We start from the raw sequence: 25,074 nt of genomic DNA, 5'->3' as shown, positions 1-25,074 counted from the left end.
GTCGGTCGGGTTACGGCAAACAAGAATATTTTTAAGGGTGGCCTTATTTCTGAGATTTGACTGAAATTCACGTTTGTTATAGCTGGAGTATCCAAAGCTCAGGTAAAGGATCGGCCATCTTCTGAACGGGGGCGGGGAGCAGCAGCTCATTTGCATTTAAAGGGACACAAACAAAAACGGGCGTGATTTTGGTCACACCCAAAAAGAGGCAAATTTGACAAGCTATAATAAATGACGTGGGGGGTATTTTGAGCTGAGATTTCACTGACACATTCTGGGGGAACCATGGATTTATAATAGATCTTGTGAAAAGAGTAGGGGTGTCACGATCGAAATTAATTCAATGGTATCGAAATCGAAATAAAAAATGGTATCGTCGATACTGCCACGCCCCATGTCGCGTCCGTGATGGAAAGTTCGGATCGTTTTACTGACTCTATTGTTCAATCTCGTTCATCAAAATTAACTAAACTTTTTTTCTAGTCATTTCAGGGGCTTTAAATGTTATACTATTAAGTTATGTTACTTGTTTTTGTTATATTTTAAATTTGGCAATGGTGTAGTGTACATTGTGAACAAATTTATATTGCATAATGCATAAATGTGTAGTCTAAAAATTGCATAGCAATCTGCGCTTTACATTTTTTTTTTTAAATCGAGAATCGAATCGAATCGTGACCTTAGAATCGATAACTTAATCGAATCGAGGATTTGGAGAATCGTGACACCCCTAGAAAAGAGGCATAATATGTCACCTTTAAGATATGCCAGTGAAAGTGGCTTTCAGTTAAAACAGCTCAACTTGCATTTTAGTGTGGGTATAGACTCAAACCTTGTCTGTGAAACCAGGGGTTAAAATGTTACAAAAGATTTATGTTACGTAAATGCTCTTCTTTTGAATTTTCGATTCATCAAAGAATCCTTAAAAAAAAGTATGACTCCTTCAACAAAAATGTTTTCAACATAGATGATAATAATAATTATGCAATGTAGAAGAAGAACCATTGTTAACAGAGCAATAATAATAATTAAGCAACAAATCTTGATGAGCAAAAGAGACTTCTTTTAAAAACATTATCAAAAGTTTAGAAAAATTAAGATTTTTAAGTGTAAAAATGTATGATAATTAGTTGGTACCCAGTGTTGACAGGTGCGATCCAGTCGACCCAGCGTACATTCACATTTTCTCGTGTCTCTTCTGAATCTGCCCTTCCACATGGTATCTGGAAGTCGCTCTGGTCCCTGAGGGCCTGTCGCAAACCCTCCATCGTCTCCGGAGGGATTTGCACCATTAACCCATCTAAAGATGAAAAGGGAAAGCGTGATGATACAGCTCTGCTTTTTGAGAGTAATAATCAGATGTAGTTTTCAAAAAACTGACTTGTATAAAAGCATTACCCTCCACAATGCTAGATTTGGCAATAAATCCTGATGAGGCTTTCAGAGCACCATTAAACACCACAAAACTAGCTCCAGTCACTGCAAAAGAAAGACTTGTCATCTACTGACATCAGATAACAAATATGATGCAACAAACTTAATGAGTGTTTTCCCTCTAGAACTTTTAAAATACATATTACAATTATTATAACTATGGGTATTCATTAGGGCTGGGCAAAAAAATAGATTTTTCAATTAATCGTTTTTGAAAATGTGTTCGATTCAAAATCGATTGTCAATGGCCACGAATCGATTTTTTCCATATAAAGGGCTCGCGGACGCGGTGCTGCATCTTCTTGTCTCTCTGCACTAGCCAAGCGCTGCAGCTGTCGATACACACACGCGTTTAGGAGTCGGGACATGACAGAATATTCACTTAACAATCGGGCCAGCATTGCATCGTAACCTATGATCGTAACTAACGTTTATCATTTTCACGTCTTTTTAAGTTTTACAAGCAATGTTAAACTATCCCGTGCTCGCGCACTCTCAGAGATGTCTTTCACTGCGTGCACAGTAACGTTACAGCCTAAATCTGCCTCACAAACAGCTCGCCAGAAACAAAAGTTTTATCCCTGGATTATATCACTTTAACAGTTAAAACACGCGACATTATGTCAAAACTCTGGTCTTGGTGAGTAACCTCGTAAAGACAGTCGGTAATGTCTTAAATTAGCATTAAACGCGTGTAACAGAAAGTTAATGAAACAGTAATGGATTCGCGCACTAGTTCTTAAAGTGAACGCAGCCATTTGTGTCAGTCATTAATTCTGTTGTCATAACAACAGAATATAGTATTAATTGTAAGCAATCAGAATTAATAGCCTTTGTATTTAATTCAGTCTGGACTAAAAAGACTATCCAGTGTTATTTTACATTGGATTACTTTAGTCAGTTTCTGTAGTATTTCTGACATACCCAAAAAAATACCCCAAAATGTCTCTTAATTTGTGTCTTTATTCTATTGTATTTTTTTGTGCTACTTTTTTCAATTTAATTCAAAGATTGAAATCAAGCTTCCATACATAAACTCTTAAAACAAAAATAAACAAAAAATTACATTACCATTTAGGTAAGATCAATGTAAAAAAAATGTCTAAATATTTATATATTTATTTATCTATATCTATTTTGATACTAACATGAAAATAACATGATACTGTTTGATCAAGCTGTGCGACTGTTCTGACTTTTTTTGTATATTGCATCAAAATCCTGTTTATTCTTTGTATGCATTTAGTGTACCTAAAATAAAAAGAGTTTTATATACAGGTTTATGGCTCTTAATTTCCTTGTATTAATTAACCACTAGTAAACTTATGTCCACTGTTCTTTTTTATAAATATAGGATTTATATTACATCTTCATAATAGTCAAATCGAGAATCAAATCAGGAATCGAAATCGAAAATTGAATCGAGAATCGAAATCGAATCGAACTGAGAGCTTGTGAATCGAAATCGAATCGAAATTGAAATGTGAATCGATACCCAGCCCTAGTATTCATAAGTCCATATATAATGTGCATATCAAGACATAATTGACGCATTAAAAATACTTTACCGGCGTTTAAATATAATGCATAATACAAGTTTTACCAAACATTTTAGCCCAATATCATCCAGCATTAGCAACGCTTGACAAACCTCTCCTGGTTTTCCCTGGAATGCTATTGGCTTGAGTCCGGTAGCTTCCGTCCTCGTTCTGCATGCAAACCAAGTGGGAATCGGCCTCTGTGCTGAAACAAGCACCGAAACTGATCACATGCTCATTGGAGGAGTTCACCACCTTCAGCATCTGCAACAGCCAGAACAAAACAACACAATCAATGACAACAACACAATAACAACAGCCTGACTGGTGCACAACTCAAATATAACTCTGACCTCATTAAACCTGGACTTGGGAATCTCGATGTAGCTGTTTCCCAGCTCCATGTGTACTCGCAGACTTTCCACCACAGGTAAACTGTATTGGTAGTTCCTCAGATCCTGTGTTAAAATCAGCAAAACAAAAGAATGAAGGAGGATACAAAGTGTTTGGAGATACAAGGCCTAAAGTTAACATTAGACCACACTTTAAAAGAAACACTCCGACTTTTTGGGATTTTAGCGTATTCACCATATCCCACAGAGTAGGATGAGTCCATACATACCTTTTTCATCTTTGTGCGTGCTGTAACTCTGTCTGACGCACCCACCGCTAGCCTAGCTTAGCACAAAGACTGGATGTAAATGGTTACAGCTAGCATACAAATCCCAGAGACAAAATTACGCAAACATTTTCCTATTTACATGTTGTGATCTGTAAAGTCACAGAGTGTACAAATAACAAGGTCATATGAGTCACAGACATCTTTTAAACGTATAAATATTGGGAACTATATTCTCAGAAGGGCGAAGCACTGCTACTTGGGCGGAGTGATTGTTATTTGTACACTCTGTGACTATACAAATCACAACATGTAAATAGGAAAATGTTTGCGTTATTTTGTCCCTTTTTTGGGATTAGTATGCTAGCTGTATCCATTTACATCCAGTCTTTGTGCTAAGCTAGGCTAGCAGGGTGTGCGTCAGACAGAGTTACAGCAAGCACGGAGATGAAAAAGGTATGTATGGACTTATCTAACTCTGGAGGATATGGTGAATAAGCTAAAGTCTCCAAAGTCGGAGTGTGTTCACACTTGTAGTTCGGTTCTCTTGTTACTTTTGGTCCATAACTAGGGATGCACGATATGTCGGCCAGTATATCGGTATCGGCCGATATATGTTCATTTTTAATGTTATCGTTATCGGCCTGGTAATAAAATGTGGCCGATATATTGAAGCCGATAAATAATGTATTATTCCCTTCAGCTGAGACACTTGTTGAGCACTGTTTATGTTTTTGAACTTCTTGAAATATGATTGAAATCTCTTCAAAAAATGAAAATACGGTTCGGTACAACATGTGCAGCGCAAATCTGTCATATCGGCTATACAACACTATAATGAGAACATTATTATAATTGTGCGCTTGGGACATGGATTTAATTGTGAGACTTTTGTATTTGTAATCAGGCTCTCAAAATTAGATAATAATTTGGATTTAAGTTAATCGGCCGATATATCGGTTATCGCCTTTCAAATATAAAGAATTATCGGTTATCGGTATCGGCTAAAAGCAAAGATCTGCTCAAAGGAGAAGTGGTTCTGATGCCTGTACCAAACTGTGATGGGCAACGGAGCTCCTGAGATGAGAGGAACCAGGTATGCTTGAGCATTCTGTCCTTTTTAGGGTCGTATCTTGTGACATCACGTCCTGTTTTTAGTTCATTTAAATGTCTTTGGTCCACGTTGTGTTCCATGTTCGCACAGTATAACAAGCATCAATCGTAAACGACTATTATAAATCCTACAGTGTGCACCCGGCTTACATTTACCCTCAGACTCAAAAGGATGCAAAGAAGAATACCCAGAAATAAGCCAATTTTGATCAACTTAATTTGCACATTTTTCCATGCCTGTGTCCAGGAAAGTGGCCGTGAGCGTACTTGAAAACACTATCGTTAGAATGGAGACCAAAGAAGCTCTTATATTCTCAGACATGAAGAGTGGCTCAGAGCTAAAGTACACTTTAAGAGGTCTCAGTCCTCAGCGCTTTCTAATCTCCTTCATTAACTGTCCTGAGCTGAACCCTCGACTCGCGACTCGGGTTTTACTTACAGTAGGTGGACAAATAGCTACAAACAACCATCTTCTTTGATTCCAGACATTTGAAATAATTTAAAATCTTTCAGGGAAGAATCATTCACAAATTAGAACATTTTAAATAAAACCACAATAAACCTAAAAATGTGGATATTGAGTATAAGGCTAAAACCAAATAACCTGGAATCAAATAACTATGATGTTTACCTCAGCTGCACACCATTAATCCATATACAAATTAAACAGATATATACATGCAAATACAGTCTTTTCACAGACAGACACTATATTTTAAAACTTTGAAGAAAAAGTATCAAAATCCTCAAAAATATAAAGCAGCGCAACTGTTTTCAACTGTTTTGAAAATGTTTCTTGAGCTGCAAATATGATTATAATATTATAATATTTTTCTTAAGGATCATGTGGCACTGAAGACTAATGTACTGATGCTAAAAATTCAACTTTGCATCACAGGAATAAAAAAAAAATTAAATTCAAATACAAAATAGTTCCTTTAAATTGTAATAATATTTCACAACATTACTGTTTTCACTGTGTTTTTAATCAAATAAATGCAGCCTTTGTGACTAGAAACTTCTTTCAAAAACGTTAAACAAAAAAAGACTTCAAAACAGTAGTGTACATGGCTGAACAATTCATTCAAGTTTATATGAATGATTAAAATACTGCCAGGGCAGATGAGTGAGGGTGTAATGTGAACACGTACTGTGAGCAGATTCATGATGGTGTGTCCTGTCTCTTTAAAAACTGAGTCGCGGAAACGCACGCTCACCAATGGGCAGGGATACACTGTAAAATAATAAAAAATAAAAAACAGATCACATGACTGGAGGGGTGGAACTGAGCTAATATCATATATTCTGATAACAATAATGCTTTAATAACAACATTTTCTTCTCTGGATGTTCTAATGAGGGCTCACCGTTGTATTGTGCCCCTAGAGCGAGCAGCAGTCGGAGGGGAAACACTTTAGCCCACGGCACCTCCAGCTTCTGAATCAAAAGGCCACAGAGGAACGAGACCTGCGGCAAAGCAAGACCATCCAGAGGTTGAAAGGTTGGAGTGAAGAACAGGACTCCGCCGTGGTCTTTACTGCCCAGGAAACTATCAGTGAATGTCACATTGCCAAGGTGCTCAACAAACTTCCCTGTCGAGGGAAAAATAAGAAACAACACCATGTAAGCCACCATATGACACTCATTTACATACTGAAAGTTTTGAGTTTTGGTTAAACAGATAAAATATCATGCAGTGAAAAATCCTGCATAATCTAGTGTTTTGCTATCAGTATAGTAGTTAAAAAAATCTCTAAAGGCCAGAAAGAGGGTGGAATATTGGTTTTGGTGCAAAAATAAAAATAAAATGCTATGGCCCTTTAAGGCAGAACACCAAAGGTGATTAAGGTCATAAAAAAGTAACTTATAGATATCATGATCCTTACCCAATTGATTGATTACATAAAGAATTGCAAACATATTTCCTATTTCTGATATGGTATGCTTAAATATTCAAACGAGGCATTATCTAATTAAATATGCACTGATAATATGCATACATTATCCAATATTCAGATTCCTGTTTTGGAAAAGTCAGGTTCAAACTCCTTGTTTCACTGTGTTGATATTTTAGAGTTAAAAAGAGATTTCTCAAAAAACAAAAAATACTGTCAACAGCCAGATAAAACATTACTTTCGGATGCATGAACAAACCCCTCAGTAAAAACCTTCAGAATATAGATAAAACTGAAAAGTTTGGTGTATGTATACAAGCACTGATTTATGACTCAGAAGAAAAAAAACTCACAGCCTTTAAAGATTTGTATTGTATTTGAAATATACATTTAAAAAAATCCACTAGTCTGAAATAACACGTTATGAAAAGCCCAAAAGCCAAAATGTACTGTGTTTTTGCCAGTAGTGTCCTCCCTTAAGAGTTCTGGGTGACGTACCTTTCTGTGCATCCTGGTATATACTAACATACAGGTTGAATACGTCTCTAGGCAGGCTGTTTTCCTCTGGGAGACATTCGATTATAAACACCAGCTCTTTCTGGCCAACTCCCTGAAGACCATTAGAGCTCAGACACCAGCACTTCTTCTCACAATCTACAACACAAACAGAGAGACAGAGAGCAATGATGAGCATCAAATTAACAAATGAGGAACACAATCACATATTTCAGATTTAGTTCAGACATCGTAACGTACATGTGACGATCTTGACGTTCACCAGTAAATTGGCGTTGAGGACGAAGATCAGAGGTTGTGGGCCTCCCTCCTCCAACAGCAGCAAGATTTGGCAAGCAGCAGGACGTTCCTCAACTAATAAATCTAATGAAATTAAAAGAAAATTACAGACTAAAGAAAAACAGCACCACATTATAAAGAGTTCGCTCTGAATTCTCACATTTGACTATTGAGACAAAATAATAACCTAAACAGCAGTAGCTTCAGTTGAATCATTATGACATTTAGATGCCAGTTTATATTCAATTAGGATTCCAATTAACCTCTATAAGTAAATAAAATTTTGTTGTCAATAACAAAGCCACACAAAGACTCATTTTGCCATAACATGCACAGGGCCTCATGAAACAGTTATATTTTCCCCTAAATTCTGTTTTAGGATTTAATTAAAAAAATATTCAAGCTATTCAAAAATGTTGTCTAATGAAGTAAATTCATAAACCTTTAACATTTTAGTCAATGTAAAATGGAATAAAAAAAATAATAAAATAAAAGTAAATAAAAACATCTTGGTTGAATGATGAAGCATCTAAGGATTCTTAATAGCAACCTGAGTGTGTGTGTGTGTGTGACTTTAAGAGAGCAAACATATACATCTGTATTGTTTTATTTTCTTTATTTTACTTTTTAAATAAAAAAAGGAGCGCTCTATTTTTATATATGATATGCGTCCGGTTTCACAGACGAGGTTTAAGTCTAATCCCAGATCAAAATGCATGTTTGAGCTGTTTTAACAGAAAGCTACTTGCCCTGATACATCTTAAAATATGTCAGTGTCATTGTTTTACCTTAAAGGGTTAGTTCACCCAAAAATGAAAATTAAGTCATTAATTACTCACCCCCATGCTGTACCAACCCCTTAAGACCTTCGTTCGTCTTCGGAACACAAATGAAGATATTTTTGATTAAATTTGAGAGCTGTATAACTACCACATTGGCTCCTAAGGGACTGCCTCTTGACGGCCCAGAAAGTCAATGAAGAAAATGTTTAAATATCCCAAGTGACTACCGTGGCTCAACTATATGTTTATCAAGCGACGCGAATACTTTTTGTGCGAAAAAACAAACAAAAATAACAAGTTTATTCGACTATTTCTTTTCTTCCTTGTAGGCCAGAAACGAGATTTCCTTAGATTTCCATGACGCATGCGCGAGAACTGCGATCTGAAGTAGTGTAAGCTGGTGTAAGCAGATCTAAGGAAGTCTCGTTCTGGCCTACAAGGAAGAAAAGAAATAGTCGAATAAACTCGTTATTTTTGTTTGTTTTTTCGCACAAAAAGTATTCGCGTCGCTTGATAAACATATAGTTGAGCCACGGTAGTCACTTGGGATATTTAAACATTTTCTTCATTGACTTTCTGGGCCGTCAAGAGGCAGTCCCTTAGGCAGCCAATGTGGTAGTTATACAGCTCTCAAATTTAATCAAAAATATCTTCATTTGTGTTCCGAAGATGAACGAAGGTCTTACGGGGTTGGTACAGCATGGGGGTGAGTAATTAATGACTTAATTTTCATTTTTGGGTGAACTAACCCTTTAAGATGAATGTTTTTTTCCCAGGCAGGGTTAGAAAAATAATGTAGTGTAACTAAGACCAACTCCTGGCTTAATCTAAGTCCTTTCTGTTAAACCAGGCCTTAACTTTATAATCATTAGGCATTAATGTAGTTGTCATATTACACAATTTACCATTCATAATTTTTTTATTTCCCCCAGCCCCCATTTTCCCCCATTTAGGCTGCATTTACACTGCAGGTCTTGATGCCCAAATCCGATTTTCTGACTATATCCGTTTTTTTTGACGACCTGCTTACATCATCTTTTAAAAGTGACCCATATCCGTGTTTTTGCCTTTACACTATCCACAAGTTTCCGAGGGGCGCTCCTGTAAAAAATAAAGTGGGTGAAACTTCCGGTGACGCGGTAGAAGTAGCATTTCAATGGTATTTTGTGTGTTAGTTAGCGAAGAGGCTAGCTGTTTTTCGGAGAATTATTTTACTATTTAAAGACGCAAATCTTTATGAGAGATGTCGTTACGGAGCTCAGGGACAACATGTGCTGTTCGCGGTTGTGCGTATAACCAGACTAAACTAATTCAGTGGCTTAAACGTGATTTTTTTTAACATAAGCTGAAAACGAAATCAGAGTGATCCTGCCAACGACTGTAGTTTCCATCACGACGAATCTTCCTGTGTACATTTGTTTAAATTCTTAATATTCTATAAACTCTATCAGCATGTGATTGGCTGTTCGCTACTGATGTTACACCTGAACTCAGGATCAAAGCCTGTGTTGACAGAATACCAAATGTGCCACTTAATGTATTCAAGTAGCACAACATTTATAATTTTGAATAAACTCCAAAGCACAATGACTAAGTGTGTATTTTTTATTTTAATTGTTTATCAGCTCGCACAACTGTCTGTCTTGATGAGTATTGATTATTAATAATGTTATTATAATACTCCCAATCAACTACTGCGGAGGGTAAAGGTACTGTTATTTCACCCTTTTTGAATTTCGTTGAGGTTGTGTTCCCACATCGTTAGCTAGTTTGGATCGCTATAACTTGAATGACTGTCAACTGTTGAATGAACGAGTGTCAAGCACGTCAAGTCGCGCTTTGTTTACTTCGAACCCACGCGCCCACTTTTGACGCAAGGCCTCATGGGGCATAGGAAACTTGTGGATAACACTGCTGAAACTAAATGTAGACGTTCTGACCCGGGAAATTAAGTAAAACAGCACAAAATGCAATGGATACAGATGTGAATAAAATTATCCAGTGTTTTTCTTTCCACAATATTTTGAAAAGTCATCAAAACATTGGTCTCATACGGCGGAGAAAAAAGAGGGGAGGAGATGCACTGTAGCCACGAGTGCTTAAAATGATGCCTCATATCTCGTGAAATGTCTTCAAATACAGATTTATTTCTGTAACAACCCTGCATTTTAGCCTGCACTCTTCGCCCCAAACACTCAAAAGACATGAAACCTCCGCATAGCACCACTGTGTGTATCCTTTCTTCCATTGCGCCTGTAATCGCACACTTTTTAATGACGGACAACTCGCATTTACTGGGGAATAGTGTTAATTTCGTTAACGAAAACTAAACGAAAATATTTTCGTCAACGCACATTTTTCACCGAACGAAAACTAGACGAGACGAGACTAAAATCCCCACTAATAAACAATAACTAGGAGTAAATCAGAAATAATTTTCGTAGACTAATAAAGACGAGACGAAAATGCAGTTCGGTAAATAAAGACTGGGCTAAAATCTATGGACATTTTAGTTCACGAACAAAGACGAGACGAAAATTACATATTATTATATGATATGGTTTTCTCAAATACTGTCTCCTCCTCCGCCTCCTCCTCGTCAGCTCTTCCGCCACACACCCACTTTCAAACCTGGAGCGGGCGGGCACAGTCAGTCAGAGTAGCCTACACAACACGGAGCAGACAGGAGCTGGATTCACGGTGAGGCGGCGGCGACAGGTTAAAAGTAAAACATGCTTTGCACGGGGCTCGTGAGAAAGAAGAGACGTGATATATGGACACATTTTGTTACAATGATAAACTAACTAATGATGGCTAACTTTCATAGCATTTAGTATCCAGGCTGGCTATGTTACGTTAGCTTCTTAGCACGTAGCGACCGTAGCCACTTGTTGATAGAATTGTATGTGAAGTTAAATTTATGCTAACTTAGATATGTTATACTGGCCGGGCAACTATAGTTTCAGTTAAATTTGATTAAAGCAGACAGACACTTTAAAAAGATTTCATACGTTCTAGCAAGCTATGCCTTGTTTCACCTTAAATACTGTACCTTTATATACCATGTGAACTAGCTGACAGGAAAGCACTTTTGTTGTATCAGTTGGAGTTTTTTTTTTTTTTTTTCACAACATTGACCTCAAATCTATTTATTTTTTTATTCTATGTGAACTAGCTTTAAACAGCCAGCACTTGTGTTAAGTTCATAATACACTTTATTTATTTGTTTCCTTTGTCAGGTGTATATTTTATTTGTTTTAATGCAAGCATTTGTGTTTGTGTCTTTGAACCTTAACAATGTTCAAAATAAATATGAAAATATTGTCAGTACATCTTCCATGTCTGCATGTGTTCCTTAAAATTGTGTTTTTTATCAAAAAGATGAAAGAAAATGTTGAAATGTGAAATAATTTTAGGAAATGTTTAATATTATCTGCTGACAACAAAGTAAAAGGTTAAAATGATGTCCTGACTAAAACTAGACTAAAATGTTGACAGTTTTTTTTTACTAAAACTAAACGAATAAAATTATGTTTTCTTGGACTAAAATAAAGACTAAAATGCTCGACTTATAGTCGACTAAAACTAGACTAAATAAAAATGGGATGATGTCGACTAAATGTGATAAAAACTAACAAGCGATGCTGAAACTGGACTAAAACTGAAACTAAATTTAAAAATGGCTGGTAAAATTAACACTACTGGGGAATATCCGATTTGTCTGCTTACATGGCACACGCAAATGCACGCATCAGATTCATATCCGATTTATTACCACATATGAATGAGGCCTGAATCCGATCTGAGAAAATCGGAATCCATGTGTTTTTTTCTTGCTTACACGTTCACCGGTCATATCCGATCTGTGCCACGTGAGAGGAAAAAATCAGATTTGGGTCCCTTGAACCATGCAGTGTAAACGAGGCCTTAGACATGAATGACCTCCAAAATGAAGTCTACCATCTGGTAGAAGCCTTTAAAAAGTCCTTACCCCCAACTTCCTCCTCTCCTGTAGTAATGAGAAGTGGAGGCAGACCTTCGTCATCCTCCGGCACCAGACTGGCCGCTCTCTCTACGCAGTTGCCAACCCCACAAAGTAGGCCGTAGTCCCACGGGCCTCTGACGGGCGGGCGGCTCACCTCAGTAGCGCTGTCAGAACTGACTCCGGCACTCTCATCAGACTCGCCAGGAATTTTAGCATCAGGCTGAAAAGCAGCAAATCAATTGATGACTTCAATTGTCACTATGAGTTATCTCCAGCATCAGTTTAGAGGATTTCGGCATCTCACCTCCGGTGGGTCTGGCGTTACTGGACTCGACTCCTGAGAGGATCTTCGGGTCTGTACGGAGAGTTTGGTGGTGTCGGCTACCTCACCGTTTGGCAGGATACCATCAGCAAACCACACGTGCTTCTGCTCACGTGGAAAACCTACAGGAACAAATATAGAAACACAAACGACGGTGTCATTAGGATTAGGCTTGAAAGAGGGAATCAAATAAAGTATGCTTGAAATCAGGTGTGATGAAGAGGAAATTTGTGTACTATTACATCTTATTTGGTCAAAAATACAATAAAAACAGTAATATTGATAAATGTCATTACAATTTCTAAAAAAAAGAATTCTATTTAAATATTGTAAAATGTAATTTATTCCTGTGATGGAAAGCTGATCAGGTCAGGAAATGAAATGAATGCTGATTTGTGCGATACGTTTGTGGAAACCATGATGCATTTTTTCATGATTCTGAATAGAAGGTAAAAAAAACATTTGAAATACAAATATTATGTAACATTTAAATGTCTTTAATGTAGGGCTGGGCGGTATATCGAGTTTGTACGATGTATCGTTATATTTTTTTGAAACGATATGGAATGAGGCAATACCGTTTATATCGATACAGTAGTTTGATATGAGCACATCTGAAAAATAGCGGAGGTTGCAGTGTGAGCTGCTGCAGTGAAAGTAGCTAGGCTACATAGTACAATTTGTCATAAACATGACACACAAGCTTATATTAATTGCTTCAAAATAACTGATAAGATAATAGTTAACAAGTTTAAAGCAGCTTGCCCTGTCAGATGCTTTGACAGACACTGTTGCTGACTGACAGATATACTTGCGCTGTTTAATGCGTTTGAGATGTGGTGCTTTCCTCAGTGCTCAACTTACATTTCACAGGTATATTCTCCATCTGTAAATGTTAGAAAGTAAAGCAAATATGTCCATTTCACAACAAATATGTGTCCATGTCAGAAGAGGACGAGCTTCTGCAAGTGAATCTCCGCTAAAATTCATGCTTCCTTGAACGAGCGCCGCCGCGCGCATGCCCGTGAATAGTACTACGTACTATACATAATTCTGACTAAAATAAACATATTGCTAAAATATTTGTTGTTGGAGAAAATAAATGTGCCATACGTGGAATTTTAAACCTACAAGTATATATTTTTAATGAAAGTGACCATTATAATGGGGTAATCAAATGCAGGCTAATATAATTAGTTTGTGCTTTTGTTTTTGTTTTTATTTTCATTTTTAGTTTAGCCTTTAGTCAATTTAAAAACAAAAGCTTTTTGCAAATGATATATTGCATAGCCTACATTATATTTGTTTCCATATCCTTCAATATCAACATTGTTTGTAGGATATCATTGGGCAGAATGTGAAATATATACAGTATATATACAGTATAGCCTATATTTTTTAAATATAAAGATTTTCTTTATCTAAATAGAAAACGTAGAAAGTACCGAGATATATATCGTATATCGCCATTTAACCAAAAAATACCGAGATATGATTTTTTGGCCATATCGCCCAGCCCTACTTTAATGTCACTTTTATTTAAATTGATGCATCCTTGCTGATTAAAAGTATTAATTTAGCTAGTGAAGCTAGCCTAGTCTTCCACTTTATATGATATGGAGTATACGCAATTTGGGACGCAGTCACTCTTTCATTCATGAACTAATTATAGTAAGTGGAAGTCACTGTGCTTTATAGCCATAAGAGCTATAACTCAGCATTCTGGCTCAGAGTGCAGTGCGTACCGTCATTACCGGGGTGTTTGAGGACAGACACGGGGACCATGACGGTGGGTGGGGGAGAGTTGAGGGTGCCGGCAGCACGGGCCTGCTGCATGGGTGGTATGGTGGAGCAGTACTCTGATGGGATGTTGGGATTGGGACTGGGCCCAGTGGGGCTCATCATTCTCTCATGGGCTTGAGCTGCACACAGACAAACAAAATCAGTCGTTTCTAAATCAGGCGTCTTTTCAGTGTAGTGAATGAAAGGTCATGCTGGGACAGAGAATGATTGAGAGAAAGGAGCAGTGGGGTGGCACATCATTTTACAGTCCTGGTCCCCTATAATATACTATGTTCTTATTATAGTCATTGCAATAACTGGGTAATAACTAGGTACTAACCCTGAACCTACCCATAAAGCTAAACTCAACCCATGTAATTGCCTTATTTTACCCAGTACGTTCTTAGGTAAGAACACTGTAAGTGCACGTACTGTAAAATAGAGTGCAACCAACAGTAGATAGATTTTGCTGTGATGAATGAGGAATAACTTTTGTTATAAAGACAATTTAACGTGAAAATTGATTCAATTTATAGTCTATATATAAATATATTCTAAATTATAGTCTATATATAAATATTCCCGGTTTTGTAAACGATTTATCAGTGCATATTATACTAAAAAAAAAAAAGGCAAACTACAGCCACAGGTTTTATCTTATTATGCAAAAACAAAAAGCTCACTGGAAAAAGCCTACTTTGACTACAACATAATCAATGATTAATGTTTTGTTGGGTTCATTATTTCTTTGAATGACAGTCTGACCAAAAATTCTCTGCACAATGTGTCATGTTTCATTGCATTATCCCAAATAAAACAATTGATATCAAGCACAACTATGCTATATTTTGTAATATTTGAATAAAGGGTGGACTCATCGATAGACGCTTTTCCACCATCGCGTCGAACGATTCGAAGGAATGGTTCCAGTTATATTTCCACTCGAGCTCGGTTCGGCATGGCATGATCACAAACTGCTTTCGGCCTGAACTGAACCGCGCAGGTGGAATGATTCGTGTAGTTACGACGCCCTTCAGGACTGGTCACTTGTCTGTTGTCAGGCCAAGCTTGCTATTTGAGCCAAGTAAACACTAGTTAATAATAAAAATAAAAGAAATATCTGGTCATCCTCCATAATGTGGTCACTATTTACATCTCATCCCATCTGTAAACTCTTGCAGAGAGAGAACTCTGAGTGGACTGACGAATTTGTATTACATTTAAAAGAGCTCTGATTTCAGCCGTGCATTGAAAATGAAACCAAATCCATACAGGCTGGGCCGGATCGGCATTGAATATAATGGGAATTTTTTTGACCCAATGCTAGAAAAGCAGCTCATGTCTTTGTGTGATGAACAGTCAATATTTACTGAAAATCTTACCCTTTAATGACCACTGGAGTCGAATGAATATGTTTCGGTCAGTTCCTCACACATATAACTTCAATATGACTTTAGATAAAAGCACACCGTCAAGTATGATTAACTTTTATGGAGCTTGACAACCCTTGGTTTATATGGTTTCATTTAATTAAAAAAGAGGAGCATTTACACAATGCCGTTTGCAACCCACAAAAGAAAGTGAATGATTACAGAATTTACATTTTGGGGAGAACTGCCCCTTTAAATGCACTGTGAATGCAGTGAAAGACGAGTTCAAATATATTTATATACTGCACCTATACAGTACCGTTCAAAAGTTTGGGGTCAGGAAGATTTTTTTTAAGAAATTAGTAATTTGATCAAAAGTGACAGTCAAAAAACTTTTTAAAACAAATGCTATTCTTTTGAACTTTCTATTCATCAGAGAATCCTGAAAAAAATAGATATTATGGTTTCCACAAAAAATAGCAAAACATTTTTTTAATATTGATAATAATAAAAAAAATTTCAAATCATCATATTAGAATGATTTCTGAAGGATCATGTGACACTGAAGACTGGAGTAATGATCCTGAAAATTCAGCTTTGATCACAGGAATAAATGTTTTACGGTATTCCTTGGTGAACATAAGAGACTTCTTTTAAAAACATTATTAAAGATTCCAAACTTTTGAACGGTAATATATTTGCTGTACACTTAATTTTAGCAAAAAAAAGTGTTTAATTGTGGTAAACCAAGTTATAATCAAAGTCCAAAGCCCAGACCTCATTCAAGCTGAGTCACATGCTAACAAATCAAATGTTTACAACACCACAGACTGAGAGTCAATCACAGCAAGTTGTTATTAAAGAAAGTGATGGGCAACGAGCCACCAAACTGAACTCAAGAAACAGGACGTCCAGTGCAAACCACAGCCCAGTGTGCGGACACCCTCTCCAGCCATGAGTCAATAGATTATGTTGATTAAGGCTCATAGATGCTCATCGACCTGATTACACTGGCACTGCCTGTGACACCCGCAAAACATGTCAGCTAGAGGCACAAACGGCAAAATATGCTGGCTCACGGCGAAAACAGCTACCACGACAAGACGGATGGAAACTGTGAAGGCAAGAAACAGCAGGACGAAATGTCCCTGAGTATTTGGAAATTCACACTGGAACAACTAAAGTGAAAGTTAAAAACTTAAAAGAGTAAACAAAACCAAGCCACCGAATGATTAATCGCAGATTTTGATTCAGTTCACTGATATCCCGATCTTACCTCATCCCAATTTAACTCCAACCCAAATTCTCTTCCAGGTTAATCACGGGTTGCATGTTAGTCTCCCAGGACGGCGTTAGTGTGCACCGAGCGGAGGAGGAAGTGTCCATCTTGCCGATGAGCGAGAGAGAGTCCGCGAGTGACTGAGATAGAGGGCGCATCCTTGAGCCTCTCTCATCCCGGATGGGGCGCAGCTCACTTCCGCAACCTCACACTGAGTTCTCGTCTGTCCTGGACCAGGTTCCAGCCCTGAGAATATCACTGGCTCCGAGTGCAAGCTCAGTCCGTCACACACACGCACGAGGTCGTATTAAATGGCTGCCCTGGGCTGAGAGTGGTGACAAACCCTCCTTTCCTGAAATGAGTACTGTGCTGGAGACAAGATGTGTGTGTGTGTGTGTGTGTCTAACTCGATTCCTCCACCCAGAGAGTGAATGAGAGAGAGAGTGTCACGTATACTGCACCAGGTGGGTCCTGTACACACACACACACACACACACTCAAGGACATGCACCAGTGCCCTGGCTCCACCCAGCCCTGCACCAAACCCTGCGAGGGCTGGCTGGCGACTGACGCTCTGTGATGAATGTCCTTTTTAATGTGCAAATGGACCGCACGCTCGGCCACACACCGTGTGCCAACCTCTTTTTATAGACCATCCAGGACGAAAAAAAAACAACAAAAAACAAAGCCTTGATCTTCTCCATTACATCCGTCCTTCAGATGTTTTGTCCAAGAAAAAGTTTGCCACAAATTAAAAGGTTTTTAAGCGCTCCATGAGCCAGTGTTGTTATTGTCACCTAAAACTAATAAGCTGAAATATATAAAATACAAATATGAGATGAAAAACTTAGAAAGAAATAAGAAAAATAAGAAAGGTTGCATTGGCAACTAACTGAAATAAATATGTTGAAGTGGAAATATTGCAATAGAAACTAATAAAAATGACAAAAGCACAAAACAAAAATGCTAAAACAAACTAAAATGTACTGAAAAAAATATAAAAATAAATTCTAATAAGTATGAGATTAATAAAACTAAAATAACATTGTCATAAGTCTTAATTTATGACAGCATCACATCACCACTAAGAAAATCAATGTCACCAACTTTAATTTAATTTAAAAAATAGTATGCATTAAAAGAATGACAAAGTGTGAAAGTATAGTTACAAATTAAATGGGGTATTCACTGCTGAAAATTCACTGGGAGTTTTTATAAAACTTGGCTGTCAATACAGTAAAATGGGAAAAAAAATGTAGAGATCGCATAAATAGAAACTAGAGGCATGGCATTCCCTTTCTGCCAAAAACTTCATGACCCATTCGTTAGACTTTTTCTGACAACAGCTACACTCACCAAAAGGATTATTAGGAACACCTGTTCAATTTCTCATTAATGCAATTATCTAATCAACCAATCACATGGCGGTTGCATTTAGGGGTGTGGTCCTGGTCAAGACAATCTCCTGAACTCCAAACTGAGGCTATGTTTACACGGAAAGGATCTGAAGAGAAAACGCAAAAGTGGCGTTGCATTATCACTTTTTATTCTGCGTTTAGACGAGCGTTATGGGTGGGAAATCTGCGTGCATATGGTGACGCAAAAGTGTGTGAAATTTGATGTAGTATGCACTCCAGGCAGCTAGGTGGCGATGTAAAGCACTGCCACACAACACCACCAAGTCCGCGCGCCAGCGTACAACCTTCACTGTCTAGCAGACTTTTCCGTTTTTACCCTTTACGCGGGAACGCGGCGGTGGAGCGTTTTTAAGATTTCCACTCTGGAGGGTGGTTTCACTTTTTGCGCTTTAAAGACCCCAAAACGCCGTCGCCGTGTAAACGAAAGGCACAACCGATGAAATATTTTTACATTTTCACCCGCAAGCGTTCTCGTGTAAACAGGGCCTCAATGTCAGAATGGGAAAGAAAGGTGATTTAAGCAGTTTTGAGCGTGGCATGGTTGTTGGTGTCCGAGTATTTCACAATCTGCTCAGTTACTGGGATTTTCACACACAACCATTTCTAGGGTTTACAAAGGATGTTGTGAAAAGGGAAAATCATCCAGTATGCAGCAGTGCTGTGGGCGAAAATGCCTAGTTGATGCTAGAGGTCAGAGGAGAATGGGCCGACTGATTCAAGCTGGTAGAAGTAGTTGTTCCGATTCCGATACTTGTATCGGAAATGCCGTTGATACTAATGAAAATTCTGGCATCGGTATCGGCGAGTACTTCTACCCATGTACCGATCCGATACCCTTTTCTTAAACAACAACTAGTTATGTACGCCAGCTTTGCTTGACGCTGCAAATCGGAGATCAATTCTTCTTCGTATACTTTAAAGCAGCGAAGAAGAAAGCGCGCGTTAGCAGTATGACTGCTATTTGGCAGCATTTAAGACTGGACCAACCAGCCAGTAAAACGGTGACATGTCTCATATGCCATACTGGAGTTGAGGGGTGGCACAAGATTAGCAGCTTGAAGATGCGTCACCCCGAAGAACACGATGGCAAGGGCAGAGAAGGATGAGCCGCGCCAGAATCAACAATCTCTGGAAGCTTCATTCATTTTAAACGAAGAGAAAAGTTCTCAAAAGACAGCCAACGAGCGATTAATATAACGCCGCTGTCAAAACTGAAATGCCGTGTCTTTAACGAAATTGTTTCTGGACTTTAAGTTATAAAGAGGTTATTTTCTTATATTACTCATATATCATTTTTTTAGATTCCTACATTTATTTGTTGCACTTTTTTATACGGTTATATTGTAAATCTAAAATAGTTTTTTTTAGTTTAAAGTATTAGATGTGTGGCTGCATTTTAAGTTATTTTTCATTTATTTTTCTTAAATAATATATTGCTGTGAAATGTGTCAGATAATAAAAATACTCTAGTTCACTGTATGTATTTGTTCATTAAGGGATAAGTCTGAAGCACACCATAAAATAATTCTATCAATTCATACAGGGCTAGTAAGAATTGTATAGATACAGATATACACCAAGATATCGGATGAGTACTCAGTATTGGCAGATACCCTGAGTCCAGGTATCGGAATCGAGAAGAGAAAAAGGGTATCGGAACAGCTCTAGATATAGGAAAAAGAGGCGACGATTTGCAAGAGCTCACCAAAATTGGACAGTTGAGGACTGGAAAAATGTTGCCTGGTCTGATGAGTCTCGATTTCTGTTGAGACATTCAGATGGTAGAGTCAGAATTTGGCGTAACAGAATGAGAACATGGATCCATCATGCCTTGTTACCACTGTGCAGGCTGGTGGTGGTGGTGTAATGATGTGAGGATGTTTTCTTGGCACACTTTAGCCCCCTTAGTGCCAATTGGGCATCGTTTAAATGCCACGTCCTACCTGAGCATTGTTTCTGACCATGTCCATCCCTTTACGGCCACCATGTCCCCATCCTCTGATGGCTACTTCCAGCAGGATAATGCACCATGTCACAAAGCTCCAATCATTTCAAATTGGTTTCTTGAACATGACAATGAGTTGACTGTACTAAAATGGCCCCCACAGTCACCAGATCTCAACCCAATAGAGCATCTTTGGGATGTGGTGGAACGGGAGCTTCGTGCCCTGGATGTGCATCCCACAAATCTCCATCAACTGCAAGATGCTATCCTATCAATATGGGCCAACATTTCTAAAGAATGCTTTCAGCACCTTGTTGAATCAATGCCACGTAGAATTAAGGCAGTTCTGAAGGCGAAAGGGGGTCAAACACAGTGTAGGTATGGTGTTCCTACTTAACATGGAGAAAAATGGAGTGACATTGTAATAACGCAAAGAGGGTTAAAAATCTGCAAACTTATACTTTAAGTGAAGTTTATTGATTGCATGAAAACTGACTGTTTTCTGCCCTTTGACCATCAGCAAAATTTTACACCTTCTACAATATCTGACCAACATGTAAAACGACCAACTGCAGTTGTTTTGCCTCATGTGGAAAACAAATGAAATTTGTGTAGAATAAAAAAAAAAAGGTGTCTATCAACAGTACATGGAGCGTCGCTCTTTGCAGAGGTAACTTCCTCGTCAAATCTGAGGAATAGTCAATCTGTTTACACCGGCATGAGCATGCCCAGTGTAGGTGAATGGTCACGTGATCCGTGTTTTCAGTCGTTTTAATGTGGACGGAGATCAATTCTAATATGCAGCTAAAACGCTGGTGTGGACGGAGATCGTATTCGTTTTAATTCTCAGTTTCTAAATTAAAACGCAGTAGTGTGGATGGGGCCTTAGAGTTTGAGCATTAACTTTATGGTTACAGTTTTCATTATTGATGCAAACTGGTCTTTAGAGTTTCTGTCTGTCCAGAACAATTATTTCACAGTAGTTATTCCACATTAACTTTATGGTTACAGTTTTCATTATTGATGTGAACTGGCCTTTAGAGTTTCCGTCCGTCCAGAACGATTATTTCACAGTAGTTATTCCACAAAAGTACTCAATTTATCAACCTAATTTGTGTCCAGCTAGAACTAAACAATGCTTCATGTGCCCCATTTCTACACTGACATGAACTACTGCCTCAGATTGTCTAACCTTTAATGTATGGGTGTTATTATTATAATGGATATTTTAAAGGTAGAGTGCAGTGCATCCACTTAAATATTGAATATTGCAGTAGATTTCATTAAGACAGAATGGCAGCATATTAAAGTGGTTAAGAAGCACTCACCTCTCTGTATGGTAACATGGCAGATGACACAAACCCTGGCCTCTTTATCCAGATATTTCAGTCTGCATTTACGGTTGCAGCAGCCAGCACAGTACACCTGCAAAGCAGACAACATTATTTACTCAAAACACTGGGTAAACGCAGTACTTCATCAAGCATAAACCTGGAGAAAACTCTCTAGTGTCCTTTAGCCCATTTTATTTATTGCCCCAATATGTCATGAAAACGGCAACTCGGTGCAGCAATTCAAGCTGGAAACTATATCAGCGCTAAAAATACATCCTGCTGACCCAGCAAATCTGCATCTTTATTTAGCACCTCCAGTGGAGAATAAACCCTACACTGACGTAATAAAAACAAAAGAGACCTCACAGTCACACCAATGGACAAAATGAATACTTTTGCTGTCTAAGGCAGAGAACTACAGGTTTAAGGCTTTCCTGCGGTTATAAATAGACAATAACTAACACAACGGCAGGACTGTGTCACAGATCTGTGCTAAAAAAATCAAGTCAGCTGACAGCATGTAAATTCATTGATTCACACTGCGGTTATTTGCCTTTCACCTCTGAAAGTCAGAACACATTCAACAACTACAAAAGTTACAAAGTCACTTTAAGAACTGAAGCAAACACATTACTAAGCGTCTAAGTAAGTTAATTTATGCCAAATAAACTCTGACCGGGTGAAAGGGGATTAGTTTGTAATAATGACCGGCTGACTGTACATATATTGCTTATTATGTGGATACTCACACCATAAATAATAAATGAACATGAAATATTAATTTGAGTTTAAACTATTTTGTTATTTGAGAGGAAAGAGCACAGAGTAATATTGTAGACAATCAAATCACTTCTCTGGGACAATTGCCAAATATAGAGTTTAAAACAAACTTACATTTTTTTTTTAATTCATAATAATAATAACAAATAAAATAAATAATAAAATAATAAAAAATTATAAATAAACAACTATTAACAAACTTCATAATAATAAAATAAATAAACAACTATTCAAAGCCTCTTATTCTCAAACAAGGCTGAATTTATTTGATCAAAAACAGTAATATTGTGGAATATTATAATAATTTCAACTATTTGTTGACTATATGTGAATATATTTTTAAAATGTAATTTATGATACATTTTCAGCATCATTACTCCAGTCTTTAGTGTCACATGATCCTTCCGAAATCATTCTAATATGCTGATTTGGTCCTCATTTCTTATTATTATCAATGGTGAAAACAGTTGCTGCTTCATATTCTTGCAGAAACCATGATACAATTTTTTTCAGGATTATTTGTTTAACAAAAAGTTTAAAAAGAGCAGCATTTTTTTAAAACAGAAATCTTTTCTTATGAACATTATGAATATCTTTACAGTCACTTTGATCAATATAATGTTTGTTTCCATGCTGAATAAAAGTATTAATTTCTAAAATCTTACATATACATATATTTTGCTGTACCGTACATACTGAGAGATAACAAACCCACCTTTCCGCATGCTCTGCAATGGTGTCTCCTTTTAGTAAAGGTAAATTTTTGTTCACAATTCATGCAGTTAGGGGCCTCAGAGTCAGGGACCCACGGTGGCTGCTTTGATCCCAAACCCTCGGACTCGAGATCTGCCGGATCGACGGATGACTCCAGAGTCTCTCCTGGGTACGGTGGAGGCTCTGAGAGCTCATCGTGCCCGTAACTGGCATCATATTGCTGATAAGAGGGAGGTTCACAGTCATTTTCATCTCGGTTGGGCGAAATTAGCGAGTCGTTCTCCGCAGCAGGACCTGCCGAATCGGCTTCAGCACGAGTGCTTCTGTGTCTTTCCGACGGAGGACGTACGGTTTGGTTGGACGACTGCTTTGGTCTCGCCCCGCCGTAATTTAACTCTCGGTTGGGAGAGCAAACTGACTGAATCTCAACAGGGCTGGTTAGGTTTTCATGGCTAATTGTTTGACTGGAGTCCGTTCTCAGCGGGCTGCTGTCCTGAGACGAAGAAGAAACGTTTGAACCCTCGCTCTCCTCCAGATATTGAAGCGAGCCATCGCTCTCAGGAGAGGCAAATGTGTCAACTTTACAGCTCTGCAATTCCTCATCTAAATAGCCATCGGCATTTCCGTTAAATTCTGAAAAACCATCATCTGCGAATTTTTCAGCATCAGCGTCAGAGTCGATTTTCACACCCTGACCCATTAGAAAGGCATCCAGCTCCTCATCCGTGACCATCATCCCGGTCTGGTCACTTTCAGGAAGGTAATCGTTAGAGATACCGAACTCGTAGGAATAATTTGGGCTCTCTGAATAGGGTGGTGACGGGTTGCTTTCACACATATCTCTACGGGTTAGTTTATCTGTAGGCGAAAAGGTGCGCTTAAAATTTCTTTCAGGGTAATGGCCCGAGACAGCAGACGCCCTCTCGGGGTTCGACATGATCTGGACTAGCTCAGGTTCATCTTCAGGTGAGGAATCAGGCCGATTGGAGGAGAATGGATTTACAGGCTCTTCTAAAGGAAGAATTAACTCTTCGGCCTCTCGAATTGCTGAATTTATTTCCAGTTCATCCTCATCTTTGGTTTCGATCACTGCTGCCTTTTGAGGGTCTAAAGACGCCACGAGAGATCCACACATAGAAACGGCCATCGGCAAACAAGACAGAGAAGATTCCTTCTCCGAGGAGGGACTTCCAGCTAAATCTTCTGGATTTTGGACACCAGCATCTTCAGACAGTTGTGCATCTTTTGAATCCGGCTGGAGCGATACAGCATGCTCATCATTCAATACTGTAATATCTCCATCTGTAGCATTGGGAATTAAATTACTAGCATCTTCCTCATTCATTGGATTGCATTGAGAATTGTTCTGATCACTGAAGCTTGATTCTTCAGGACTTTCCATCTGTTTGCACTCCAAAGTTGTGGTGCTAGTTGACCCATGAGGGTCACTAAAGGCCGGTAATATGACATCCAGCAGACTGAAGGAGTTGGAGTTAACCTCAGAGTCATGTTTTGGTAATTCACCAGAAAAATCTTCTGGACAAGATACTACTGGACTCTCGAAGTCCACTAGAAGCTCCTCATTAGTTTCCTTCTCAGGAACGTCCAGCTCTTTGAAGTCTTCCTGACTACTGTCTTGCTGGAGGTTTGCAGAACCCGTATCATTCACCAGGTCACACACAGGTTTCAGCGACCGGTCCGGACAAGGAGGAGCCGAGTTTTTGATACCTCTGCTGTCGACGGAGGACAGGAGGTCCACACCTGTGAGTGGCCGTTCATTTGAATAAGAATCTTTTTGATTTGGGGTAATACTTTGTGATGTAAGTCCATAGTGCAGAGCGTTGACATCTGGGAGTGTTTGAGAGACCTCTGGTATGAAGCTCTGAATATCCAAATTGTGACCTGGGATGAACGTGGACTCGGGACAAGGAGCGCTTGCATATGTGGTGGGCTTGTTCTCAAGCTCCTC

At 38.3% G+C, this 25,074-nt stretch overlaps 1 protein-coding gene across 5 annotated transcripts in view; it reads right to left on the bottom strand.

The window, feature by feature from the left end:
* zfyve16 (zinc finger, FYVE domain containing 16) overlaps positions 1-25,074 on the bottom strand; it is a 34,656-nt gene that overhangs the window by 7,511 nt on the left and 2,071 nt on the right. Inside the window, exons 3-16 of one of the 5 annotated variants that reach the window (XM_039677916.2) lie at positions 23,107-25,073; positions 21,606-21,702; positions 20,038-20,094; positions 14,229-14,405; positions 12,466-12,605; positions 12,168-12,381; positions 7,356-7,478; positions 7,098-7,253; positions 6,072-6,296; positions 5,856-5,938; positions 3,326-3,430; positions 3,086-3,236; positions 1,399-1,479; positions 1,138-1,300 (exon numbers count right to left, since the gene is read on the bottom strand). In XM_039677916.2, the coding sequence (XP_039533850.2) occupies positions 1,138-1,300; positions 1,399-1,479; positions 3,086-3,236; positions 3,326-3,430; positions 5,856-5,938; positions 6,072-6,296; positions 7,098-7,253; positions 7,356-7,478; positions 12,168-12,381; positions 12,466-12,605; positions 14,229-14,405; positions 20,038-20,094; positions 21,606-21,702; positions 23,107-25,073 (3,739 nt within the window). Of the gene's footprint in view, positions 1-1,137; positions 1,301-1,381; positions 1,480-3,085; positions 3,237-3,325; positions 3,431-5,855; positions 5,939-6,071; positions 6,297-7,097; positions 7,254-7,355; positions 7,479-12,167; positions 12,382-12,465; positions 12,606-14,228; positions 14,406-20,037; positions 20,095-21,605; positions 21,703-23,106; position 25,074 lie in introns of those variants that run through there. The other 4 variants (XM_039677919.2, XM_089126527.1, XM_039677920.2 and 1 more) reach the window with 4 other exon arrangements.

The sequence above is a fragment of the Pimephales promelas genome, chromosome 23 (genome assembly GCF_988280905.1).
Source record: "Pimephales promelas chromosome 23, fPimPro1.hap1.1, whole genome shotgun sequence".
NCBI classification, from domain to species: Eukaryota; Metazoa; Chordata; class Actinopteri; order Cypriniformes; family Leuciscidae; genus Pimephales; species Pimephales promelas.
Note: the sequence above shows the minus strand (reverse complement) of the source record. Positions and strands in the feature narration are given on the sequence as shown.